This window comes from Narcine bancroftii, chromosome 4 (genome assembly GCF_036971445.1).
Source record: "Narcine bancroftii isolate sNarBan1 chromosome 4, sNarBan1.hap1, whole genome shotgun sequence".
Taxonomy (NCBI): Eukaryota; Metazoa; Chordata; class Chondrichthyes; order Torpediniformes; family Narcinidae; genus Narcine; species Narcine bancroftii.
The window spans coordinates 306,187,281-306,209,487 of NC_091472.1; the positions used below are offsets into that span (position 1 = coordinate 306,187,281).

Sequence of the window (22,207 nt, forward strand, 5' to 3'; positions counted from 1 at the left end):
TGTACGATATTTGTGATCATGTTGAGGAGTTGAAAATGATCTGTGAAACCCATGACATTCCTGAAGAATTAATGTCAACTCATATCATCCATGTTTAAATGTTTCCAGAGATGCAATGATATCAAAAGTTCATGAAAATCCCTATACCATCCAATCCCTAACTATGCAGTTGCATTCTTATGGAAGCCTTGAAAAGACAAGTTTCCCAGTTTAACAACAATTCATTGTTTAGCTCAATTCTTGTTAGAGTTCTGCATGATGCCATATTCCACCATAAGGTTCATCTGGCAGAGCGGTTGATACTTTGCAAAGTTTAAGCATACTGGAATTTGCCTCAACTAGTTTGGAGATGATTACGTCAGCTCTTTAAGACTTGTTCACAGATTAACTCCACTATAAACCCAGACCCATCAGTAGTCAGAAAATGAGAGAGCTTAGAGATGTAAATAAAGTTAAAAACAAGATCGGCACAGAATAGTTAATATTCTTAATATTCACTTTCTCCAACATTCATTAAGTTGTCACAAGCAATGTCCTCTGCATAATCAGAGGTAATCTAGGGCTTAATTATTTTTACCATAAATGATATTAGGAAAATTATGATGTGCTTGTGGCAGCTCACCACAAGACTGGCGAACCGGCCCCGCTTGTAAGCCACAGGGCGGGGAAGCCGGCCAAAATGGCGTCATCGGGGGTTTCCCTTCCTTCCAGCTCGGGGCTCAGAAACCCGCGCTTGGGGACCACGTGATGCCCGGATGACGTCAGCACCCTCCAGCGCGGTTCTCAGCCAGGTCCAGGCTGGGAGTATAAGTGCAGCCCAGCAACCTGCAATAAACTAGTCTGCTCACTGAGCTCAACCTGTCTGGTTCCGTGTGTTATTGCAGGAGCAGAGTAGCCGTCGCTACAAGCTAATCAAAACTGAAAACTAAACAACCTCAAGAGAATTATGGTATTAGTTATTTATGGTAAGCATGTATACAAGGTAAAGATCAATATGAAGCAGTTGATGGGAACAGGATTATGCATGTGCACTTTTTCAGAAAGGATGTGGTAAACAACATCAATTTCAATTCACATGTAGCATAGGGGAAAAAACCCCAGTTTATCAGAAATAAACGTATCATGAAAATATAAGCAAACAATGATTCTGGATGTCTTTTCCGAGGCATTATTTGGAATCTTTTCCCTTGTTCCGGTGTTCAAAAAAAAAGATCCAAAAGTAAACCTGGTAATTATAGGCCTGCAAGTCTGACATCAGTGGTGGGTAAATTCATGGAAAGTGTTCTTAGTGATGGTGTATACAACTATTTGGAAAGACAGGGATTGATTCGGAGCAGTCAGCATGGTCTTGTACATGGCAGATCATGTCTAACAAATCTTGTGGAGTTTTTCAAGGAGGCGACTAAAAAGGTTGATGAGGGGAAGGCAGTGGATGCTGTCCATCTGGACTTTAGTAAGCCTTTTGATAAGGTTCCCCATAAGAGGTTAGTAACAATTCTGTACCAATTCTGAACCTTCCTCTGTTACTGGCACCATTTGCTCGGCTGCAAAAAAAAGTGAAACTAAATATTAACACTTGCCCTTCATGTGTCTTTCACTTGATCTAGTATTGCAGGGCAGAGCTGCTCTTCACCCCCCCCCCCCCACCCCCAATACCTGCAAAGTGGCCTTGGTGAATCTGAGTATGCTTGAAATTTAAAGGACCTTCTGCAGAATGCATCTTCTTGGCATAGGTGGCGACTGACATGGCTGACTCACTAACAAGAAGCAGAGTAGCTAGAATGGGACAAAGAACACAGATTGTATGCTACATGGAGCCACTGCTGCTGTTCAATAATTCTGGTAATCCTTTGGAGAATTCCTAGATGCAGTGATGCAAGTCCTTCTGTACACTGGAGTCCCAGCAATGTTAGTAGCAGGCCGATGGCAGCAGTCTGAGCTTCCATTGCTGCTCTTGTCGTGGGTGGCTTCTGGGGACATTAGCATCAAATGCTGCATTATGATATGCTCCTAGAGCTGGGCATCTTTTCCCTGCTGAGAGTACAGGTACACAATCCTTTATCCGGAACCCTTGGGGGACAGCATGTTCTGAATTTTGGGTTTTTCTGGATTTTGGAACAAAAGCCAGCTGCCCCAGATTTAAGCCCACCCGAATTGTGCTGCCGCATCCACCCCCTTCCAGTCACGCCGCCGTCACTCTCTCCACCCCCCCCACCCGGCCCACCCGAGTCGCGTTGCCATCTCTCCCCCCCCCCCACCTAGTTGCACTGCCGTCTCTCTCTCCTCCCCCCTCGCCCACCTGAGTCGCACTACTGTCTCTCTCTCTCTCCCTCTGCTGTACCGTCACCGGGAAAAAAATGCCTGATTTTAGATGTCCGGGTAAAGGATTGTGTACCTGTACTGGATATGCAAAATCATGAGCTAAACTGGATTTCTCTATCTTCCCTGAGACCGAACTCAGATTAATTGGCAACCTTCTCAATGCACCAAGCATTTCACAGTGCATCCTTTATCAGCTGCCTTCTGTTCCATGCTCACGAATCTTCATTCTCCCTGGCAGAATTTGTGAGTGAGCTTGTGAGCTAACACCTGCACGATCCCTTACTCCCTGGTACTGTGGCAACACCCAAGTTGCAAGTGTAGCCTCTGTTATCCTCTTAAATGATGTGTCAATGTCTGAAATGGTGACTGCATCTGTGAAAGATGCTGCTCTTCTAGCTGTTCCTCCTGTGAATCGCAAGTTTGCTCAGGCTTCATAAACCAGCAAAGCACTGGTGTGAGTGTAGGATGAGCTGGCGAGGCTAAATGCAGTTTATAAATCTACAGGACAATTGAGGGATGAGGTGGAAATGAAGCATGATAAGGATGCAAAAGCTGCCATCTACCACCTGGGCCCAGCCTGGGCCCAGCCACTGGTTCAGTGAAAGAGAGGGGCAGCTGGGCATCCAGGCCTCTGGTTAACATCCTTTGGGCAGGATGCTGTTTAGAATAAATAGCTTGCAGTGGGCCTATACTGCGAGAAGCCAGTATGAAGTTTGCAGTTGTATTATTTCAGTGAGAGCCCAAGTGGAGAACAAGCATATCAGAACGACTGACAGGGATTATTGGTTGCTAGGAGATTTGCTGGAGAGCGGTGAGGTGGAACCTAGAAGAGCCTGAGACTTGTCCAGTTGGTTGGATATGTCATTTCAAAATACTTTTCACTACTTTGATCAGTTATGAGGTCGTGGATTTAGGCCCTTGAGACTTGACTTCTGACATTAACTACAATAATTAACATCCCCCTCTGCCCTTCTCAGCATTGGTAGCCTTCTCTATAATCACGGAAGATCTCTGTTCCTTTTCATCTCCTTAACAAATTTCTAGTGCAACAGCGGAAAACCCACTCTCTCCCACATATCATTGTTCCTTGTTTCCAGGTCAGACTTTCTTCCTGGTCATGCTAGAGCCTGATGCAATTTCTCTGAGGTCCAAGCTACCTTTTAGGGGGGGCTTTTTTATTTAGTCCCCTTAGCTTTTTACTTCATGGAAATTTTACTATTTAATCTATTTTATTTGCTTGCCATTAAATACAATTAAAATTATTTTAATTTTTTGCTTTTCCTTGTTTATCCTATAATTCCCTCAGGTTTCTGTCAATATTGCTAAATATCCAGTTATTAAGGTGACTGCATCACTCCCGTGGATATGTCCCTGATCTTTGACGTCATCTCCCTGCAGACACAACCACTGACATCAAGGCATTGCCTCAGTAATGTGTCCCTGTCAATGCATTCTGTCTCTGCATCAGTTGCTGCACTTTTTAATTGATTATTGTCAATGCATACAGTTAATTTAATGAACATTAAATGAATCTAATAATCCAATAACAGTTTTACTATTCATATGTTAATGGATGAAATTACATTCAATGTTGAGTAGTTGTTAAAATCTCATTTCTCACTTTTAAATTTCAATATTAGCTTTTCCCTGCAGATTTAGAATTTTAGACCACCTGATTTATCTCCAGAAAGCACCCTGGTAGGAATTTTTCACCAAAGCGTAGTTACAATAATCCAATAAATCTAGGCAGGAACTTAAGTTTTCAAAGATGGAAGGTGCATTCTGGATGAACATATGAACAGACAACCCAACTTAGACTGAAATACCACCTACAAACAATAAATTTCAGAAAGGAATCTTTTGAATGTGGGGAACATTATACAAGATTAATGCATTTGGGGAGAGAATGCGAAACAGCAATCCTATTATAGATGTAGGTATTCCTAGTATTAATAGACTTCAGAAATGATAGAGGAATTATGCTGCATTCGTTCCTCCTTGGTAGACCACACCAGAGGTGGACCATCATGGTACAGATACTCAAGGAACCCTCCTGAAACAATGGTCATTAGCCTTAACATTGCTTTATGGGTGTGTGTAGAGCTCGTCGAAAGAATCAAAGACTTGTTGAGCCAAACCAAGGCTTTTATTAGCAAAAGACAGGAGCTCTTCACAGGTGGCCGACCAGTCCGGAACGATCCGACCTGGCTAGGGACACAATCCTTTAAGGCACAGACAGTAGGCGTGGCTAAGCTCTCAGCCAATCGTTGTAAGCACAGTCTAGATACTGTAACTATATACAGTATATACATTGGTGATAGATCTGTAATATCACAGTGTGTGTCAATTCTTGTTAGATAATACTCCTGTGAAGTATATGGGATAGCTCGCAATGTTACAATAGTTTGAAATTTGCATTACAAAACTTGCAATTTCTGTAATCAATACCACTCATTCCCCCTACTTAGTCCTCGGGTACTTTTCTGAAGAATGAGTACTGTCGTTGAATTAACTCTAGAAATACACTCATTGGCCAAGAGAACATAAACAACAATCACATTTATTCGGTACGCTGGCACTCTGGTAAGTTTTACCAATTTTATTTTTTGTCCTCTAATTTTTTTTTAGCAGAAGCATTTTCCTCCCCAGGCTGAGTGTTGTAATGTTTCAGCTCACTGCAGGGTACAGCAGCAGAACACTTGAATCATGTCTCGAGTAGGAAGTAGTCTGCCAAATTTATTATAATTCCTCAAGGATGTAAACTTTAAAAGTTTATTTGTCACATTATACCAAGTATTATGAGAAGGTTATCTTGGCACCATGCCATTAGTCTTTAAATCTCTTTCTTGTATTCCATCTCATAGTTATTTGATACATAGCCAATTAATGTGGTATTATTGGCAAATATAAAGATGCAGTTGGAACCATATTTGGCTGTACAGTCGAGGGCATGGAGGGAGTACTTTGAACCAGGAGGAGAGACATTGTTTTCAGTAAAATGGTGTTGGTCCAGCACACTTAAGATTTTGGTGAGGGGGGTTATACAGAAGCTGGATCACACAGCACTTGATTTTAAGTGTCGGGTGACCAGAATTGATTTTTACAGGAGTAAAATATCCAGAGGAAATTATGCCACATGCAAAATTGGACCATGATCAATACAAATACGTTTGTCCTTTTCCTAGGATCACATTATGCTTTGCACAATGTTCCTTTCATTCCATTCAGACATAAAATGAAGCTCAAAGCCCCTCAGTTCAACTACCATGACACAGCGGAATTAAAAGGAGTACATAATGCCATTATTTAATTTTTAAATTTAAATTAGTCATACAGCATGGTAACAGGGCATTTCAGCCCATGAGTCCATATCCCGCAATTTACCTACACCCCTGGTATGTTTTGAACAGTGGGAAGAAACTGGAGCCCCCTGGGAAAACACATGCAGACACAGGGAGAATGTACAAACTCCTTATAGACAGCATGGGATTCGAACCCAAGTCCTGATCGCTGGTGCTGTAAAGGCATTGCGCTGACCACTACACCATCTGTGCTGTGTAATTATCAACTCTCTTCCTTTTTATTTTGCATTCCCTAAATATCCAAGCCCTTGTCTTTTGTGATAAGACTTTACTGATGATAAATATAAGGCTTTACTTCTCATCGTGAGGGAACCTTAGTTGCCAGTTATTTTCAATAATCTGAATTGTCTACAGAGATGGTTCCAGGATACCAAAGAGTACCAGACACCACAACATTCTCCAACCACAGTGAAAGAGTGCAGATATAATGAGAGCCATTCAACTACCAGAACAGTAAAGGAAGAGGCTAGAGATCTCCTCAAGTGGACATCTCCTCAAGTGTGGCCTGCATTAGTGACAGCTCAGCTTGGTGGTAATGCTGTGAAGGAGTGCAGAGGAAATGAGAGGTAGTGATTACTGGAAAAGGGAGTTGAGGCCAAAGATATGACCTGCCAATAATGCGACTGAATTACAAATTGTGCTAGAAGCTTTAATGCTTCTTCCTGCTTCCTATTTTATATCCACATTAACAAACATTGTCTATATTGCAATCAATATTTGTATGTAGTTAGCGACTAAAATAAAGTGCAAATTTCAATTTACTAACATTAGCCTGTTGAAAAGGAGTTGGAGTTCTCCTCTAAGCTCCCCATTAAAACCACAAGCCACGACAAACCATTGCTTGCATGGTTTTGATCACATTGATAAATGGCATTCTTCCTGGGATTCTGGATGGGATCTGAGCTTGGTGAATCTCCTGGAAACGATAAATTACTTCTCTTGAAACTTTCTCATAATCTCTACAAGATGGTTACTAGTATATTTTTCCAAAGTTTTTCACTTTTGGGAGTGACATACATGACAGTGCTAGTTCAGGATTTTTGGCAGATGCAACTTTCTCACGAGATTACCAGGTTTTAACACGTCTGACTATTGAGCAATTCAGGAGAAATAAATTTGCAATCTCCTCAGAGGTGTGGAAGCATCACAATGAACACCACACGATTTGGTAATATCGCCCTAAAGAAGTAACTTGTGGAGAATTCCATGCACAGCCCTAAACTTGTAGGAACACTGTTCTGGAGACACGAACATTATGTTTCTATTCAGACAGGTCTAATTTCTATTTCAAGGTTTACAGTTATTGTTATGTATTTGTGATTTAGCAATCCATCAGTACACAGAGACGTGAAACTTCTCTCATAGTTAAATACAAGTTAAAGGTGGTTCCCCCAGTACACAGTATGCATGAGTGACAACAACATCACGCTCAACATGATGACATCATCAAGCAGGAGCGTATACATAAAACTCTTCTCCTCCCCCCACAAAATAAATGTTCTGTGAAAATAACTTTAGGGCAACATTTAAGATAAACTAAACTATGATAACTATGTGGTGCTCCAAGACAAATGGTGAGCATTGTAATTGTAGAGTAACGTAAGAATGGGTGGATAGCCCAGCCTAGCTCATTCCTAGGTAGTTGTTGTGGAGTTCTGATAATATGGCTGCTTGTTATTTTGTAGAGATAATTATTCTGGTTCCCCGCAATTTTCCTCAATTGATATGTCATGGTGCCTTGCATTATAGAGGTTTAGTGTGCTTCCAATATAATTTCTGCCTTGGTCCATCCATTTAATGTAAAGGACCCTTGATAATATAGCTTCCTTTCATACATCTTTTCAGATCATCTTTGCTGTAATTGTTAAACAATTAAGTTGTTCTTGATTAACAGCTGTAGCTTCCGCCATCCATTTAATTATTTCATCTTCCTGCTCCGTTTCCGGTAGAGATAAGCGAGATAGAGCATCCACATAGTTGTTTTGGGTTGCGGGCTTATGTTTCAAATTGTAATCATATGTAGTGAGCAGCATGGCCCACCTCAGCATGGCCCACCTCAGCATGGCCCACCTCAGCATGGCCCACCTCAGCATGGCCCACCTCAGCATGGCCCACCTCTGAATCCTTGTTGCAGCTAGTACTGGTGTTCCCTATTTTGGGCCTAGACTCAAACTCAATGGTTTGTTGACTTCTACCGATGTAAACCTTCTACCATTTAAGTATCAGTGGAACTGTTTGACACCAAATATTATGGCGAGCCCTTCTTTTTTCCAGCTGGACATAATGGCGCTCACAAGTTATCAAAGACCAGGAGGCATATGCTACTGGTTGTTCCCTTTTCGCATTATCTGTGACAACACTGCTTCTAATCCTACTGGCAAAGCATCCACTGCAAGGGTAACTTCTTTTCCTGGATCATAGTGAATGAGAACATTGTCTCTGGACGTTAATTGTTCTTTCAAGCATTACTAGTCTCTTCATTCCAGCACCATTTCTGGTCTTTTCTCAACAGTTGAATGAGCGGGCTGCAGAGCATTGACATACTTAGAATGTGCTTCTGGTAATGGTTAACTAAACTGCAATTCAGCTGGGTTTGTTGGGTATGATGTTCTGCAGACAGCTTTGGTACTGGCGGAGTCCAGTCGAACTCCTTCACCGTTAATTGTAAAGCCCAGATTTGTAACAGAAGGTACCATAAATACACACTTGTCCTGTCACAGATGGATGCTTGCTTGTTGCAGTCTGATTATAACCTTTTATAGGTTGGATAGGTGCTCAGAGTCATCCCAACCTGAAATTATAATGTCATTGAGGTAACATCCTACATTGATGCCATGTAATAATTTTCCCATGGTCTGCTGATATCCCAAATGACATTCAGGTACAGGTGAATAACCCCAAGTGAGTACTGATTACCACATATTTCTTTGAGTCTTCGTCAAATTCTATTTGTTGATATGCTTGTGATAAATCCAGTTTTGTGAATTTCTTTCCCCCGCCCAGGGCCTGGAATAATTCTTCCACTTTTGGCATACGATGTTCAGGTACCTGCAGAGCCTGGTGGATGGTGACTTTGTAATTACCACAAATTTGGATTTCTCCTTTGGCCTTTTCTACTGGCATGATGGGAGCTGACCAATCAAAGTATTGAATTCATTCCAGTATTCCCTCGTTTTCCAATCTATTGAGTTGCGATTCAATCTTTTCTTTTATTGCAAAGGGTACTGTTCTGGGCATTCGGCTCCACACCTGATTTCAGTTGTAGTTTCGCTTGGACTCCCTGGATTTTACCTAGGCTTTTTTGAGAACTTATTCCAGTTTTGGCTGGGCCTGCTCTTCCCGGCTTAAGTTCATTATTGATCCAATTTCGATTCAGTCTAACTGAATTTATACTGTGTACAGGGGGGAACCATCTTTAACTTGTATTAAACCATGTGTTTTTATGTATTACTAAATCACAAATACATAATAGTTATGTATGGGTATTACTCAATTTTACAGATTTTCACTTTAAAGCCGCTGAGGCTTTGAGGCTCTTAATGCCATTATTTTTATAACATTGCATACCACAGTCCATGGATTGAAATTAAAAAACACATTATGCATTTTCGCCAACCTTTTCAATTTCTGAATCTGCACTTCACAAAATATTTTCCATGGTACTACAGCTCAGGGAAAAGTACTATTTTCTTGGATTTACTTTATCCAAGTTGTGATAATGATTTTTCTTTGGTGTATGTAAGGTGTAGAAATAATAAATGAATGAACCTCAAAGGACAAATTTAAGCTACTGCAGAATATTCCCCCAATTTAGCTTCTGTATTTTGATGTGGGTTATCAAAGCGCACAGCTTTACAATAATGTACATCAGTATTTGTTTTGAACATTAACTGAATGGACATGCAAGAAAATAACTTGCACTTACCGAAGGAGTGAGTTTCAGTTCTGATCGTTCTCTATCTCCTTGTTCAAAGAATTCACTTGTAACCAGTTCAGCAACCTGCAAAAAGATCACAGGTTTCTCAGGAGGGATTTTTAAAAAGAATCTCTGCATGCTTAACCATTTCACTTTTGATTCTACATTTTTGGAAACTGTCAATCCCTTTCTGTTATCCATAACTTAGAATTCTGAAATTCTAATACACCCATTCATTCGTGATGTTGTGCATGGCCAGCATCTGTTGTACTAATTAACTATCCATTTGTAGAGCGCGTCGAAAGAACCAAAGACTTGTTCATCCAGACCAAGGCTTTTATTAACTAAAAGACTGGAGCGTATCACAAGTAGCTCGACCAGTCCAGAATGACCTGGTCTGGCTAGGAGCAATCCTTTAAGACCTGCCAGTAGGTGTGGCTACACTCTCAGCCAATCACAGTCATCCTACACTACAATCTGTACATATACACATTGATGATAGAATCTGTGCTATCGCACCATGGATAGTTAATTGTGAACTGAGTTCTTGAACGACTCTGGCCCCTCCAAGTTGAAGAGTTCCAGCATTCACAGCCAGATATAAGTAAGCAATGCTATGATACTTCCAAATCAGGACACTGTGCATCTTCTGTAAGAAGTTGTAGGTGATGATGTCTCAAGCATGTGCCGCTCTTGCTCTTTTAGCTAGTGGAGGCTATGGGTTTCAGAGATGCTGTCAACCTTGTCTTCAAAAGATACCACAATATATACAAAGAGTGAAGAGTATGGTGGTGATGGAGACGATGAATGGGATATCAATAAATTGGCTTGATTTGTCCTGGAACGTGTCAACCTTGTTCAGGCTGTACTCCTCCAGACATGATGTCCTAGGCTTATGCCTTGTAGATGTTGGAAAGGTTTTGGGGAGTGGGTTAAGACATTCACTATCTTCGCTAGGATTCTCCTAAATAGAATGATACCTAGTGTCGCCGAAAATGTTCTCCCAGAATCACAGTGCGGCTTTCGTGCAAACAGAGGAACTACTGACATGGTCTTTGCCCTCAGACAGCTCCAAGAAAAGTGCAGAGAACAAAACAAAAGACTCTACATCACCTTTGTTGACCTCACCAAAGCCTTCGACACCGTGAGTAGGAAAGGGCTTTGGCAAATACTAGAGCGCCTCGGATGCCCCCCAAAGTTCCTCAACATGGTTATCCAACTGCACAAAAACCAACAAGGTCGGGTCAGATACAGCAATGAGCTCTCTGAACCCTTCTCCATTAACAATGGTGTGAAGCAAGGCTGCGTTCTCGCACCAACCCTCTTTTCAATCTTCTTCAGCATGATGCTGAAACAAGCCATGAAAGACCTCAACAATGAAGACACTGTTTACATCCGGTACCGCACGGATGGCAGTCTCTTCAATCTGAGGCGCCTGCAAGCTCACGCCAAGACACAAGAGCAACTTGTCCGTGAACTACTCTTTGCAGACAATGCCGCTTTAGTTGCCCATTCAGAGCCAGCTCTTCAGCGCTTGACGTCCTGTTTTGCAGAAACTGCCAAAATGTTTGGCCTGGAAGTCAGCCTGAAGAAAACTGAGGTCCTCCATCAGCCAGCTCCCTACCATGACCACCAGCCCCCCCACATTTCCATCGGGCACACTGAACTCAAAACGGTCAACCAGTTTACCTACCTCGGCTGCACCATTTCATTTGATGCAAGGATCGACAAAGAGATAGACAACAGACTCGCCAAGGCAAATAGTGCCTTTGGAAGACTACACAAAAGAGTCTGGAAAAATAATCACCTGAAGAAACACACAAAGTTCAGCGTGTACAGAACCGTTGTCATACCCACACTCCTGTTCAGCTCAGAATCATGGGTCCTCTACCGGCATCACCTACGGCTCCTAGAACGCTTCCACCAGCGTTGTCTCTGCTCCATCCTCAAAATTAATTGGAGCGACTTCATCACCAACATCGAAGTACTCGAGATGGCAGAGGCCGACAGCATCGAATCCATGCTGCTGAAGATCCAACTGCGCTGGGTAGGTCACGTCTCCAGAATGGAGGACCATCGCCTTCCCAAGATCATGTTATATGGCGAGCTCTCCACTGGCCATCGAGACAGAGGTGCACCAAAGAAGAGGTACAAGGACTGCCTAAAGAAATCTCTTGGTGTCTGCCACATTGACCACCGCCAGTGGGCTGATATCGCCTCAAACCGTGCATCTTGGCGCCTCACAGTTCGGCGGGCAGCAACCTCCTTGGAAGAAGACCACAGAGCCAACCTCACTGACAAAAGACAAAGGAGGAAAAACCCAACACCCAACCCCAACCAACCAATTTTCCCTTGCAACCGCTGCAACCGTGTCTGCCTGTCCCGCATCGGACTTGTCAGCCACAAACGAGCCTGCAGCTGACGTGGACATTCCCCCTCATAAATCTTCATCCGCGAAGCCAAGCCAAAGAAAGAAAGATTTAATAGCTGGTTCAGTTATCTTTCTGGTCAATGTGTTAATAAAGATGCAATTCACCTGAATTTAAAGGGATAGAGATTATACTTTCTCTTGTTGGAGGTAAATATTGTTTGGTACTTGTGTGATGGAAACGTATCTTGCCACCAGTCTGTCCAAGCCTCATTACTTGAGCAGCTGTATCCACTGTTATCATTAACAAAGACCTGACCATTTTGGAACAAAGGTCATGGGTGACGTAGCTGAAGATGGTTGGGCAAGAACACTGCCCAAGGACTCTTGAAATCATGTTCTGTGGCGACACTGGTTGGCTTCCAACACCTGTCATCTTCCTTTATACTGGAATTAACTCCAATTGGTGGAGAATTTTCCCTGATTCCAATTGTTGTAAATTTTACTTGGGTTCTTTATCGTCATATGTTGCCTTGATGTCAAAACCAATTGTTATTCTTGTTAAAGTCTTCCCGAAGCTTTGCTAAGTGTGATATTCTGGAAAATTAAACAAGATTGGAATTTCTACCTCAATTTTGAGTTAGTGGAGGTATTTAATTTCATATATAAAGGGAAGAATATGACTTTCCACCACCTTCTCCAATAGGAGGAGGAAAAGTTCCAGATTTATTGTCTGAGTACACACAGGAGATTTTTTTTCCCTGTGGGCGTAGCAGAATTACCACAAATTGCTAGCACAAAAAGAAACTTTACACAGCGTAAAGGTGTAAAGAAACAAAGGCAATGGAGGCAAGTCTAAGATCATCCTATTTGGCCACCTCAACTCCACCAAAATGATCTCCAATACCCTTGGTAACTTATCCACCTTCATTAAACCACACGTCAAATCCCTTGGTGTCTTATTTGATTCTGCCTTAAGTTTGACAAGCAAGTTAATGCAGCAGTAAAAGCTAGCTTTTTACAGCTCCACACTACTGCCAAAATCAAATCATTCCTGTGACTGAAAGACCTCAAGAAAGTTATCCTCGCATTCATCTTCTTGTGTTTAGACTACTCTAACTCTCTAGAAATGGGAATTAGTTAGTCATCAGTATCCCGTCTACAACTTGTACAGAATGCTGCAACAAGGCTCCTGACAGGAGCCAAGAAGGTCTTTGATGATTCCTGCTGCTCTTCGACGGCAGCGTTCCCTGTAGATTTACTCAATAGTGATGTCCTGGGCTGTGTCCACTACTATTTTCTTGGGCTTTATGCTCAGGGGTATTGGTGTCCCCATACCAGAGAGTGATGCAGCCAGTCAGCACCTCTGTACAAATTTCCCAGGGTTTCTGGTGTCATACTGTGGTGATACAACCACAGCACTGGGCCCACCAGCCTACTGCAGGGGGTGACGTCTGTACCTGCAGGAAGACCACTTGGGAGGCTGACTCCACCTGGCCGGCTGTCAATCACCGACCTGTATATAGACATGACCTGGCCCCTCCCGGGCCAGTCACACGTAGAGCCATCAAGACTACTACTGGTGTACAACAGAGTTTAAGTAGATTAAAGCCTGTAGTACAGTCTTTTCTGTGTTTTGTGTCTGCTTGATGCACCACAGTGCACCACAATTTAATCCACTTAAAATTTAAAGACCATGGAGAAGTTCCTCACCATCGGGAGTCTGGAAATTGACCCCCCAACACACGGATGTCCCCGCGTGCTTCGAGATCTAGAAGCATGCGATTGAGGTGATCATCTAGATGCAGGCTGAGGTAATTAACATGAACCAAAAGAAATTCATGGTACTTTTCACCCAACTGGGTCCCCGCGCTTTCCAGGCCATCAGAAGCTACTCAGACTATGAACTTGTGATGGCCACCCTTGAAAGCATGTACAGGCCCCCATCGAACGTGCTCCCGGTACCAGCTCAGCATCAGGTTCCAGCAGCCAGGTAAGATGGCAAACGGCTTTTCTGGGGCTCTGCATGAGTTAGTTCCCCTGTGTCTGACCGAGACTGGGATGACTGAAGGGGAGGTGAAGCGACTCATCTGAGATGCCTGCGTGCCAAGGTTGCGATCGAAGGCCACCCGGCAGAGAATGCTGGAAGAAAGTTATGCCTCCCTTACCAGAATCATGGAGGAAGTCCACTCTCTGGAAGCTGCAGCCTATCATGTAGAAGATTTTGATGCCCGACTCCCCCAACCTCCAGCCTAGCAGATGCTGACGAATGCTGATGCTGAGGGGCTCCACGAGGAAGAGATGATCGCCGCTGCTGACACAACCCGCCCCTGTATGTACTGCGGGTATTGGTGTGGGTCAGACAGGCACTCCTTGAAAGAGCTGTCCAGCGAGGAACTTGCTTTGCTCCTGATGTGGTAAGAAAGACCATTTCACTAAGGTGTGCCTCTCTAGACCACTGGGAGTGCTGCGGCCTTCCACGAGCAGCTGGGAGCCCCCCAGCTGCCATCACATGTGAAGACCAGGCAGCGCCATTACTCGGCCTGCCACTTCTGCCCACAATGCTGACATCACTTCTGGTCCAGGCACCCACCCGCACCACTGCTGTGTGCTCTCCACAGGTGTCGCCATCTTCTTCCACCCGATTTCCACCCGCACCGAAGACATCACATCTGCCCACACCAATAATGTCAACTCCGGCTTCACCTCCGGTGGGTTGCCCAACCATACCGATGCCATGTGCATCCACCTGGTGCCTCCATCATGGGCCAGATGGCCTCTGACTGCCCCAACTCACTCACCTTGCTGACAGGATGACGTGGTCAACATGTGCATGCACACAATCGCGCTCCCGACGCACCTCACTCCCCAGAGGGAAGCCATTGGCTGCTACTCGCCACAACCATCGGGGAGCAGCAACTTGGACCCTGAGATAGTCCTACCATCCACCACAATAAAGAAAGGCATTCCCCATGGTCTTTGGCGCTCAATGATGGACATCGCTGTCAACAGGAAGGTAACAAAATGCCTGTTTTATAGCAGCAGTACTGAGAGCTTTGTGCACCTGAACGTGGCCCAGATGCTGAAATTAAAGATATACCCCATGAACTTCTCTACCGCCTTCGCTGCCCAGGACCACTCTATCACAGGACTCGGGCACTGATCAGCAGATCTGACAGTGGGTGGGGAAACATATCAAGAGTTCAGGCTCCAGGTCACGCCCAAGCTCTGTGCCCCAGTCATCTTAGGGCTGGACTTCCAATGCCACCTCCAAAGCCTCACCCTTGCCTTCGGTGGCCCACTCTTCCCGCTCACCGTCCACAGCACAAAGCCCAGCGACCACCCCCAGTCCATCTACGGCCTCTCCACACTGCGGGTCCCCCCCTCCATCCCTCTTCAACTACCTAACACCAGACCCCAAGCCCATAGCTGTCAAAAGCAGGTGCTATTGTGCAGCCAACAGGACCTTTATCAATAAAGAGGTGAGGCAGATTCTGGCGGAAGGTATCATAGAGCCCAGAACCAGCCCCTGGAGAGCCCAGGTCCTGGTTGTAAAAGGGGGCAGCAAACTGAGGATGGTCATCGACTATAGCCAGACCATCAACCAGTACACCCAGCTGGATGCCTACCCCTTACCCTGAATAGCCAACATGGTCAACAAGATAGCCCGCTATAAGGTCTTCTCCACGATTGACCTGAAGTCAGCTTATCACCAGTTCTCCATCCATGCCTGGGATAAACCTTATACTGCCTTTGAGGCAGATGGGCACCTCTACCAGTTCCGTCGGGTTCCCTTTGGGGTCACAAATGGGGTCTCCGTGTTCCAGTGGGAGATGGACCGCATGGTAGACTGGCACAAGCTAAGAGTGACTTTCCCCATACTTGGATAATGTATCCATCTGCGGCCATGACCAGCAGGACCACAATACCAACCTGAAGAGATTTCTCTGGATGGCTGAGGAGCTGAACCTCACTTACAACAAGGAAAAGTGCGTGTTCAGCACCGCCCGCCTCGCCATCCTGGGGTACATTGTGGACCATGGTTTAATTGGTCTCAACCCCGAATGCATGCACCCCCTAAAGGAACTGCCCCTCCCTCACATGCTCAAGGCCCTCCACAGGTGCCTAGGACCCTTCATTTACTACTCCTAATGGGTCCCCTGCTTCTCAGACAAGGTCCGCCCACTGGCCCAAGCCACTTCCTTTCCCCTCCCCACTGAGGCACAAGCGGCGTTCACTCACATCAGACCTTGCTAATGCCACGATGCATCCCATGGACAAGGACACGCCTTTCCAGGTAGAGTGTGACGCCTCTTATGTTGCTCTTGCTGCCGCACTCAACCAAGGGGGCAGGCCCGTGTCCTTCTTTACTAGGACCCTCCATGGTTCAGAGCTTGGGCATGCCATTGAAAAGGAGACCCAGGCAATCGTGGAAGCAGTCCGCCACTGGTGCCACTACCTGGCAAGCAGGAGGTTCACCCTTCTCACTGGCCAGTGCGCAGTGGCATTTATGTTCAGCACCACCCAAAGGGGCAAGATCAAGAATGACAAGATCTTGCACTGGAGAGTCGAGCTGGCCACCTTCAGCTTTGACATCCAGTACAGACTGGGGAAGTTCAATGACTCCCCGATTCCCTATGCTGGACTTGCGTCAGCGTGCAGACTGACCAACTGCAGGTGCTGCATAACACCCTTAGCCACCCGAGCGTCACACACCTGTATCATTTCATTAAGTCCCGGAACCTTCCCTTCACAGTCCAAGAAGTCCAGACCATGACCGAGTCATGCAGGGTCTGTGCAGAGTGCAAAATATGCTTCTTCCACCTGTCACAGGCCCATGTTGTCAAGGCCACTCAGCCCTTTGAGTAGCTCAGCGTCAACTTCAAAGGCCCCCTGCCTTCCACAAACAAGGATGTCTACTTGCTCTCAGTCGTTTATGAATATTCCTGTTTTCCCTTTGCCATCCCTTGCCCTGACACCTCCAACGCCACTGTTATCAAGGCACTGACTCAGATCTTTACCATGTTCAGATACCTGAACTTCTTCCACTGTGACTGGGGGTCTGTCTTCATGAGTGAGGAGCTGCGCCAGTACGTGATAGCACGAGGCATTGCAGTTAGTCGCATGACTAGCTACATCCCCAAGGGTAACAGGCAGGTGGAGCGTGAAAATAGAGTGATCTGGAAGACAGTCCTCCTGGCCCTGAGATCCAAAGGCTGGTCCATTGACTACTGACAAGAGGCCCTCCCCGAAGTGCTCCATGCCATATGGTGGCTCTTGTGCACGGCTACCAATCAGACCCTTCATGAGTGCCTTTTCTTGTTCCCTAGGAAATCAGCGACAGGCGTCTCCATCCCAATGTGGCTAACATCTCCGGGACCAGTGCTCCTTCACAAGTATGTGTGGACCCACAAGTTCAACCCCCTGATCGAACAGGTGCTCCTTCTCCATTCAGACACAAACTACGCCTACATCAGGTACCCCAATGGATGTGAAGACACTGTCTCGACCAGGATCTGGCATCAGCAGGGGCCTCGCCCTCCCCCACCACGTCCCCTCCTCTACCTCCCCACCATGGGTACCCTTGGCCCACCCAGGAATCACCGGGAGCCGACCTCCTTCTCCTGCCTCTCCAGAGGGCTCCACTCCTTGCGGACCAGACCCACACATTCACCCCCCTCACTGCCAGATGACCCTCAGGCAAACCCGCCCTCACTGACCATTGACCAGGAGACGACTCTGCAATGGTCGCAGAGGCACAGATGGCTGCTGGACCGCTTGAATGTTAATATCACTCGGCACCAAGACGCCCCCCTCTACCCCTGGGCTCATTTTAAGGAGGGGGTGAATGTGGTGATACAATCACAGCACTAGGCCGCCTGCCCACCAGCCTACTGCAGGGGACGACCTCTGTACCTGCAGGAAGAACACCTGCGAGGCCAACTTCACCTGGCCAGCTGTCAATCACCGACCTGTATACAGACTTGAGCTGGCCCCTCCCGGGCCAGTCACACATGTAGCCATCGAGACTACTACTGGTGTACAACAGTTTAAGTGGATTAAAGCCTGTCATACTGTCTTTTCTGTGTTTTGCAATTGCTTGCTGCACCACACATACCAAACTCCTGAGGAAGTTATAATCAGTTGTTTTTAGAATAGGTTTTAGATAACAGGTTTGTAACTGTGGAACTATACAAGCAGAAATGTTTTTTTGCTGGCCAATGGCTGGAGATTTCATATTGAGCTGCATTGATACAGAAGGCAAGAATTGCTGACAATTTACAATGAGGTGAAGGGCTACTTGCTGAACAACCAATGTTAATATAAAAATGAACATGATTTGAATATTGTAGAGCTCATCGAAAGAATCAAAGACTTGTTGATCCAAACCAAGGCTTTTATTAGCAAAAGACAGGAGCTCTTCACAGGTGGCCGACCAGTCCGGAATGATCCGACCTGGCTAGGGACACAACCCTTTAAGGCCCAGACAATAGGCGTGGCTTAGCTCTCAGCCAATCGCTGAAAGCACAGTCTAGATACTGTAACTATATACACTATACACATTGGTGATAGATCTGTACTATCACAAATATATATTCCTGAAGAACTTCTAAGTTTTTCTAGGTAGTACAATATATTTTCTGATGACATAAATATTGCTATTGAGCACAAATGGATATGTAAACACTTTAAACAGCAAAATCCATATCTTGCAATATATGTTTTGTGAAACTTTTCCTTAAAAATGTGTCTGTTTGGGGTGATCAATCAATTTACCCCATTCACATTAGGCATAGGGTGAGATGCTTGACTATATTAAAGGAACAGCGTGCTTGGTCTCGACCCAGGACTGGTTGATCCAGCAGAACTACTAAATTTTGCAGAGAACGGCAAATCTCTGCAATTTTCTACACCAGAAGGTTGAAACCGTGGTGGTATTTAAAGAGAAGATGCATACATTTCTGAAAGATTGTGGAAACGGGTTGGCAAAGGAGGAGACGAGCCCTGAGACAGATGAGCCATAATCATTTTGAAAGGCAGAAGAGGCATAAGGAGAGAGGTGGTTTCCACCTGCTCCCATTTCCTTGTGTTGTTCGCCATGAAGCTCCTCATACACTGTTGAAACTCTGGCTTTTCCGTCAGCTACTGTGAATCGTACAGAGTGGCTTGGCCATAGACAGGGCTCTAATGATCTTCGTGCTACTTGTATTTTAAAAAAAAATTAAATCTAGACATACAGCAAAGTAACAGGCCCATCCAGCCCACAAGCTCGTGCTGTCAAGTTAAACTCTAACTCCCGTATTTCTTAGGAGGAAACCAGAACACCCGCAGGAAACCCGTGCAGACACGGTGACAATGTCCAAACTCCTTACAGAAAGCACCGGATTGCATCCTGGGTCACTAGCACAGTAATAGCTTTGCGCTAATCGCTTCACTAACCATACAACCCATGTGTGTACTATTCCCAAAATTTAAAAAATATAGATACAAAATCAATAAATATTAAAAGTGTCAATGAAATCATGATGTCACTATAAATTAAAGAGGAAAATATACATGAAAAGAGAAACTAAAGCCCTGAACTTTCCTGTGAAATTCCTTGATGTTATAGCACTGCATGAGGCTGATCTAGACTCACCGGCTCCAGCAGCCACAGACTGTTGAATGCATTGCCTTCACCTTACACCTATCCAGTAGATCTTTACGGAGGGCCAAGCATCAGTGCCTTCTGGCCCATAATTTATTGGTCCCTTATGGAGCAATGGTCTTCAGTGAAGGGCAAAAAAAAAATCTGCTGAAGTAACTCAGTATGTTGAGAAAAATCTGTGAGGTGGGGGAAAGTCAACAGCTATGACTAGATGTTATGAAAGTAATTGAAGATTGCCCCCCATAGCTTATGTTTGAATTATTAATTGATTAACGTATCATTTCTAAATTTAAGCAGGACATTGAGCATGAGTGGGTGGGGCTGCATCCTTCCATCTAAACAAAATTGCATGTCCAGCCAGGAGAGATACAAAAGACAGAGTATAACATTTAATTAGAATTATACTCTCCAGTTGTACCAAAAAGAGCAACCAAAGGATTAGGCTCTAAATTTACATTTAGAATTAAAGATAGAGTTTGAAATATCTCCCTCCATTATTTTTCAAGGCTAGAACATGTCCAAAACATATGAATTAAAGAAGCCTCTTCTCTCTTACATTTATCACAGTAAGGATTTATGTCTGAGTAGATATGAGATAATTTTACTCTAGACATGTAAGCCCTATGTACAACTTTAAATTGTAATAAACTCCGACGGGCACATAACCAGCTTAAAAATTAGATCCCGAACTTCATCCATAAATGCAAGGTTTAAATTCTGTTCCCAGGCATTTTTAGAGGGGCACGTTTCAAATCCAGCATCTTATCATAAATAATGGAGATGAAACCTGTACGATAATGTTGTACCCTAAATAACACATCAACAGTGTTGAAATCAGGTCCCCGGGGAAAATTCAATGTCTGAGATTTAAGAAAATGCCTGATTTGCAAATATATGAAAAAATTAGTATATGGTATATTGAACTTCTTAGAAAGTTGTTCAAATGACATGTAATGGATCGGTGTTAATATGAATCCTTACTTTAATGTTAAAACTATATTTTATCTAGATATGGTTTAATAAGTTAGTTTGGGTGGTTACAGGGGCACAAAGACAACACATTAGCATTTTAAATACACATGGTTCTTTAAAATAGAAGACAGAAGCCAATTTGAGATGATAATGGCAGCTGATTGAAGTTGGAGTCAGAAGATGAAAGGATGTATGATGATTTTTTGAGTTACTGAAAACAATAGGTGTTATTTCATGAGCGCCTGTTTAAACACATGGCCATTTTAGCTCTGAGGACAGCAGAGCTCACAGAGGCACAAGACCTGATGAACTTCAAAGACAGAAATGATGTCACATACCATGTGACATGAGAGACTTGCCAAAAATATAGGATTGAAATCCAAGACAAAGTAGTCATTTTTAAGGACACTAAACGTTCTGCTCAGATGCAGAACTGAGCAGCAGTAATTCTTGCCTATGTGTAACTTCTAATAAGGGGGGACACAGAATAAGTAGATTTCAAAAGAGAGGTCTACTTCTTACTGTCTCTTTAAGATAAAGAGGGCAGTTTCATCATTTGGAAAACAGCTTCCAAAATCTTCATTCAAAAGAAGAAGATTTGACCTCCTGGAAAGACAGGAATTGTGTTATCCTATCCATAGGAGATACATTTGTGCCCCAGAAAATGGTCATTTCAGTTTAGGGAATATCTCTCAAGGACAACTCATCGAACGAATTGAGAGTTTAAAGAGGCCTGAAGATTTCTGAACTGAGAATTTAAGACCTTCAAGCAAGACCAAAATGATGCTGAAGTTTTAAAATGGACTTTTCAGTTCGAGACTTTACATAAACACATTTACATTTGTGTATAGTGGGGTCTAATTTAGAGTTCAATTTAGATATAAGTAAGAAATGTTATGTTTTTAATAGATTAATTAAAAAAACTATTATTTTGAATTTACTTTTGTTTGGTGAATTTTCCATTGCTGTTCCTTTGTAAGAGCTAACAAGGTCCCTTTAGTCCCAAACAAAATTAAAAGGGTTGTTAGTTCATAACAGATGCAAGACTATTATCAATGAAAAGATCTTTGAAATGTTCAATACCTAATCTAAACCAATCACGAAAAACAGAATCTTGTGAAGAAAGTTAAAGAAGATGATTGGATAAAATAGGGCTTGAAAGAGAAAAACCATGAAGTCCAAAATATTTTCCATACTCTAATGGCATGCCTGACATAGAAACATAGAAACATAGAAGATAGGAGCAGGAGTAGGTCATTCGACCCTTCGAGCCTGCTCCGCCATTCAACGAGATCATGGCTGATCTTAAAGTTCAGTACCCCGTCCCCGTCTTCTCTCCGTAACCTTTAATACCCTTAGACTGAAGAAATAGATCTAATTCCCTCTTAAATATATTTAATGAACCTGCCTCCACTGCCCTCTGTGGCAATGAATTCCACAGATTCACCACCCTCTGGGTAAAGAAATTCCTCCTCATCTCGGTCCTAAATGGTTTGCCTATTATCCTCAAACCATGGCCCCGGGTTCTGGATTTTCCCATCCTTGGAAACATCCCATCTGCATCCACTCTGTCCAGTCCTGACAGAATTTTATATGTCTCTATGAGATCCCCTCTCAAT

General features: G+C 43.9%; 1 protein-coding gene across 4 annotated transcripts in view; it reads right to left on the minus strand.

Moving 5' to 3' along the window:
* The window catches only part of pde11a (phosphodiesterase 11a), a 355,963-nt gene that overhangs the window by 85,395 nt on the left and 248,361 nt on the right, over positions 1–22,207 (minus strand). For all 4 annotated transcript variants that reach the window (XM_069935824.1, XM_069935820.1, XM_069935823.1 and 1 more), the window contains one exon: positions 9,610–9,684. In XM_069935824.1, the coding sequence (XP_069791925.1) occupies positions 9,610–9,684 (75 nt within the window). The remainder of the gene's footprint in view (positions 1–9,609; positions 9,685–22,207) is intronic.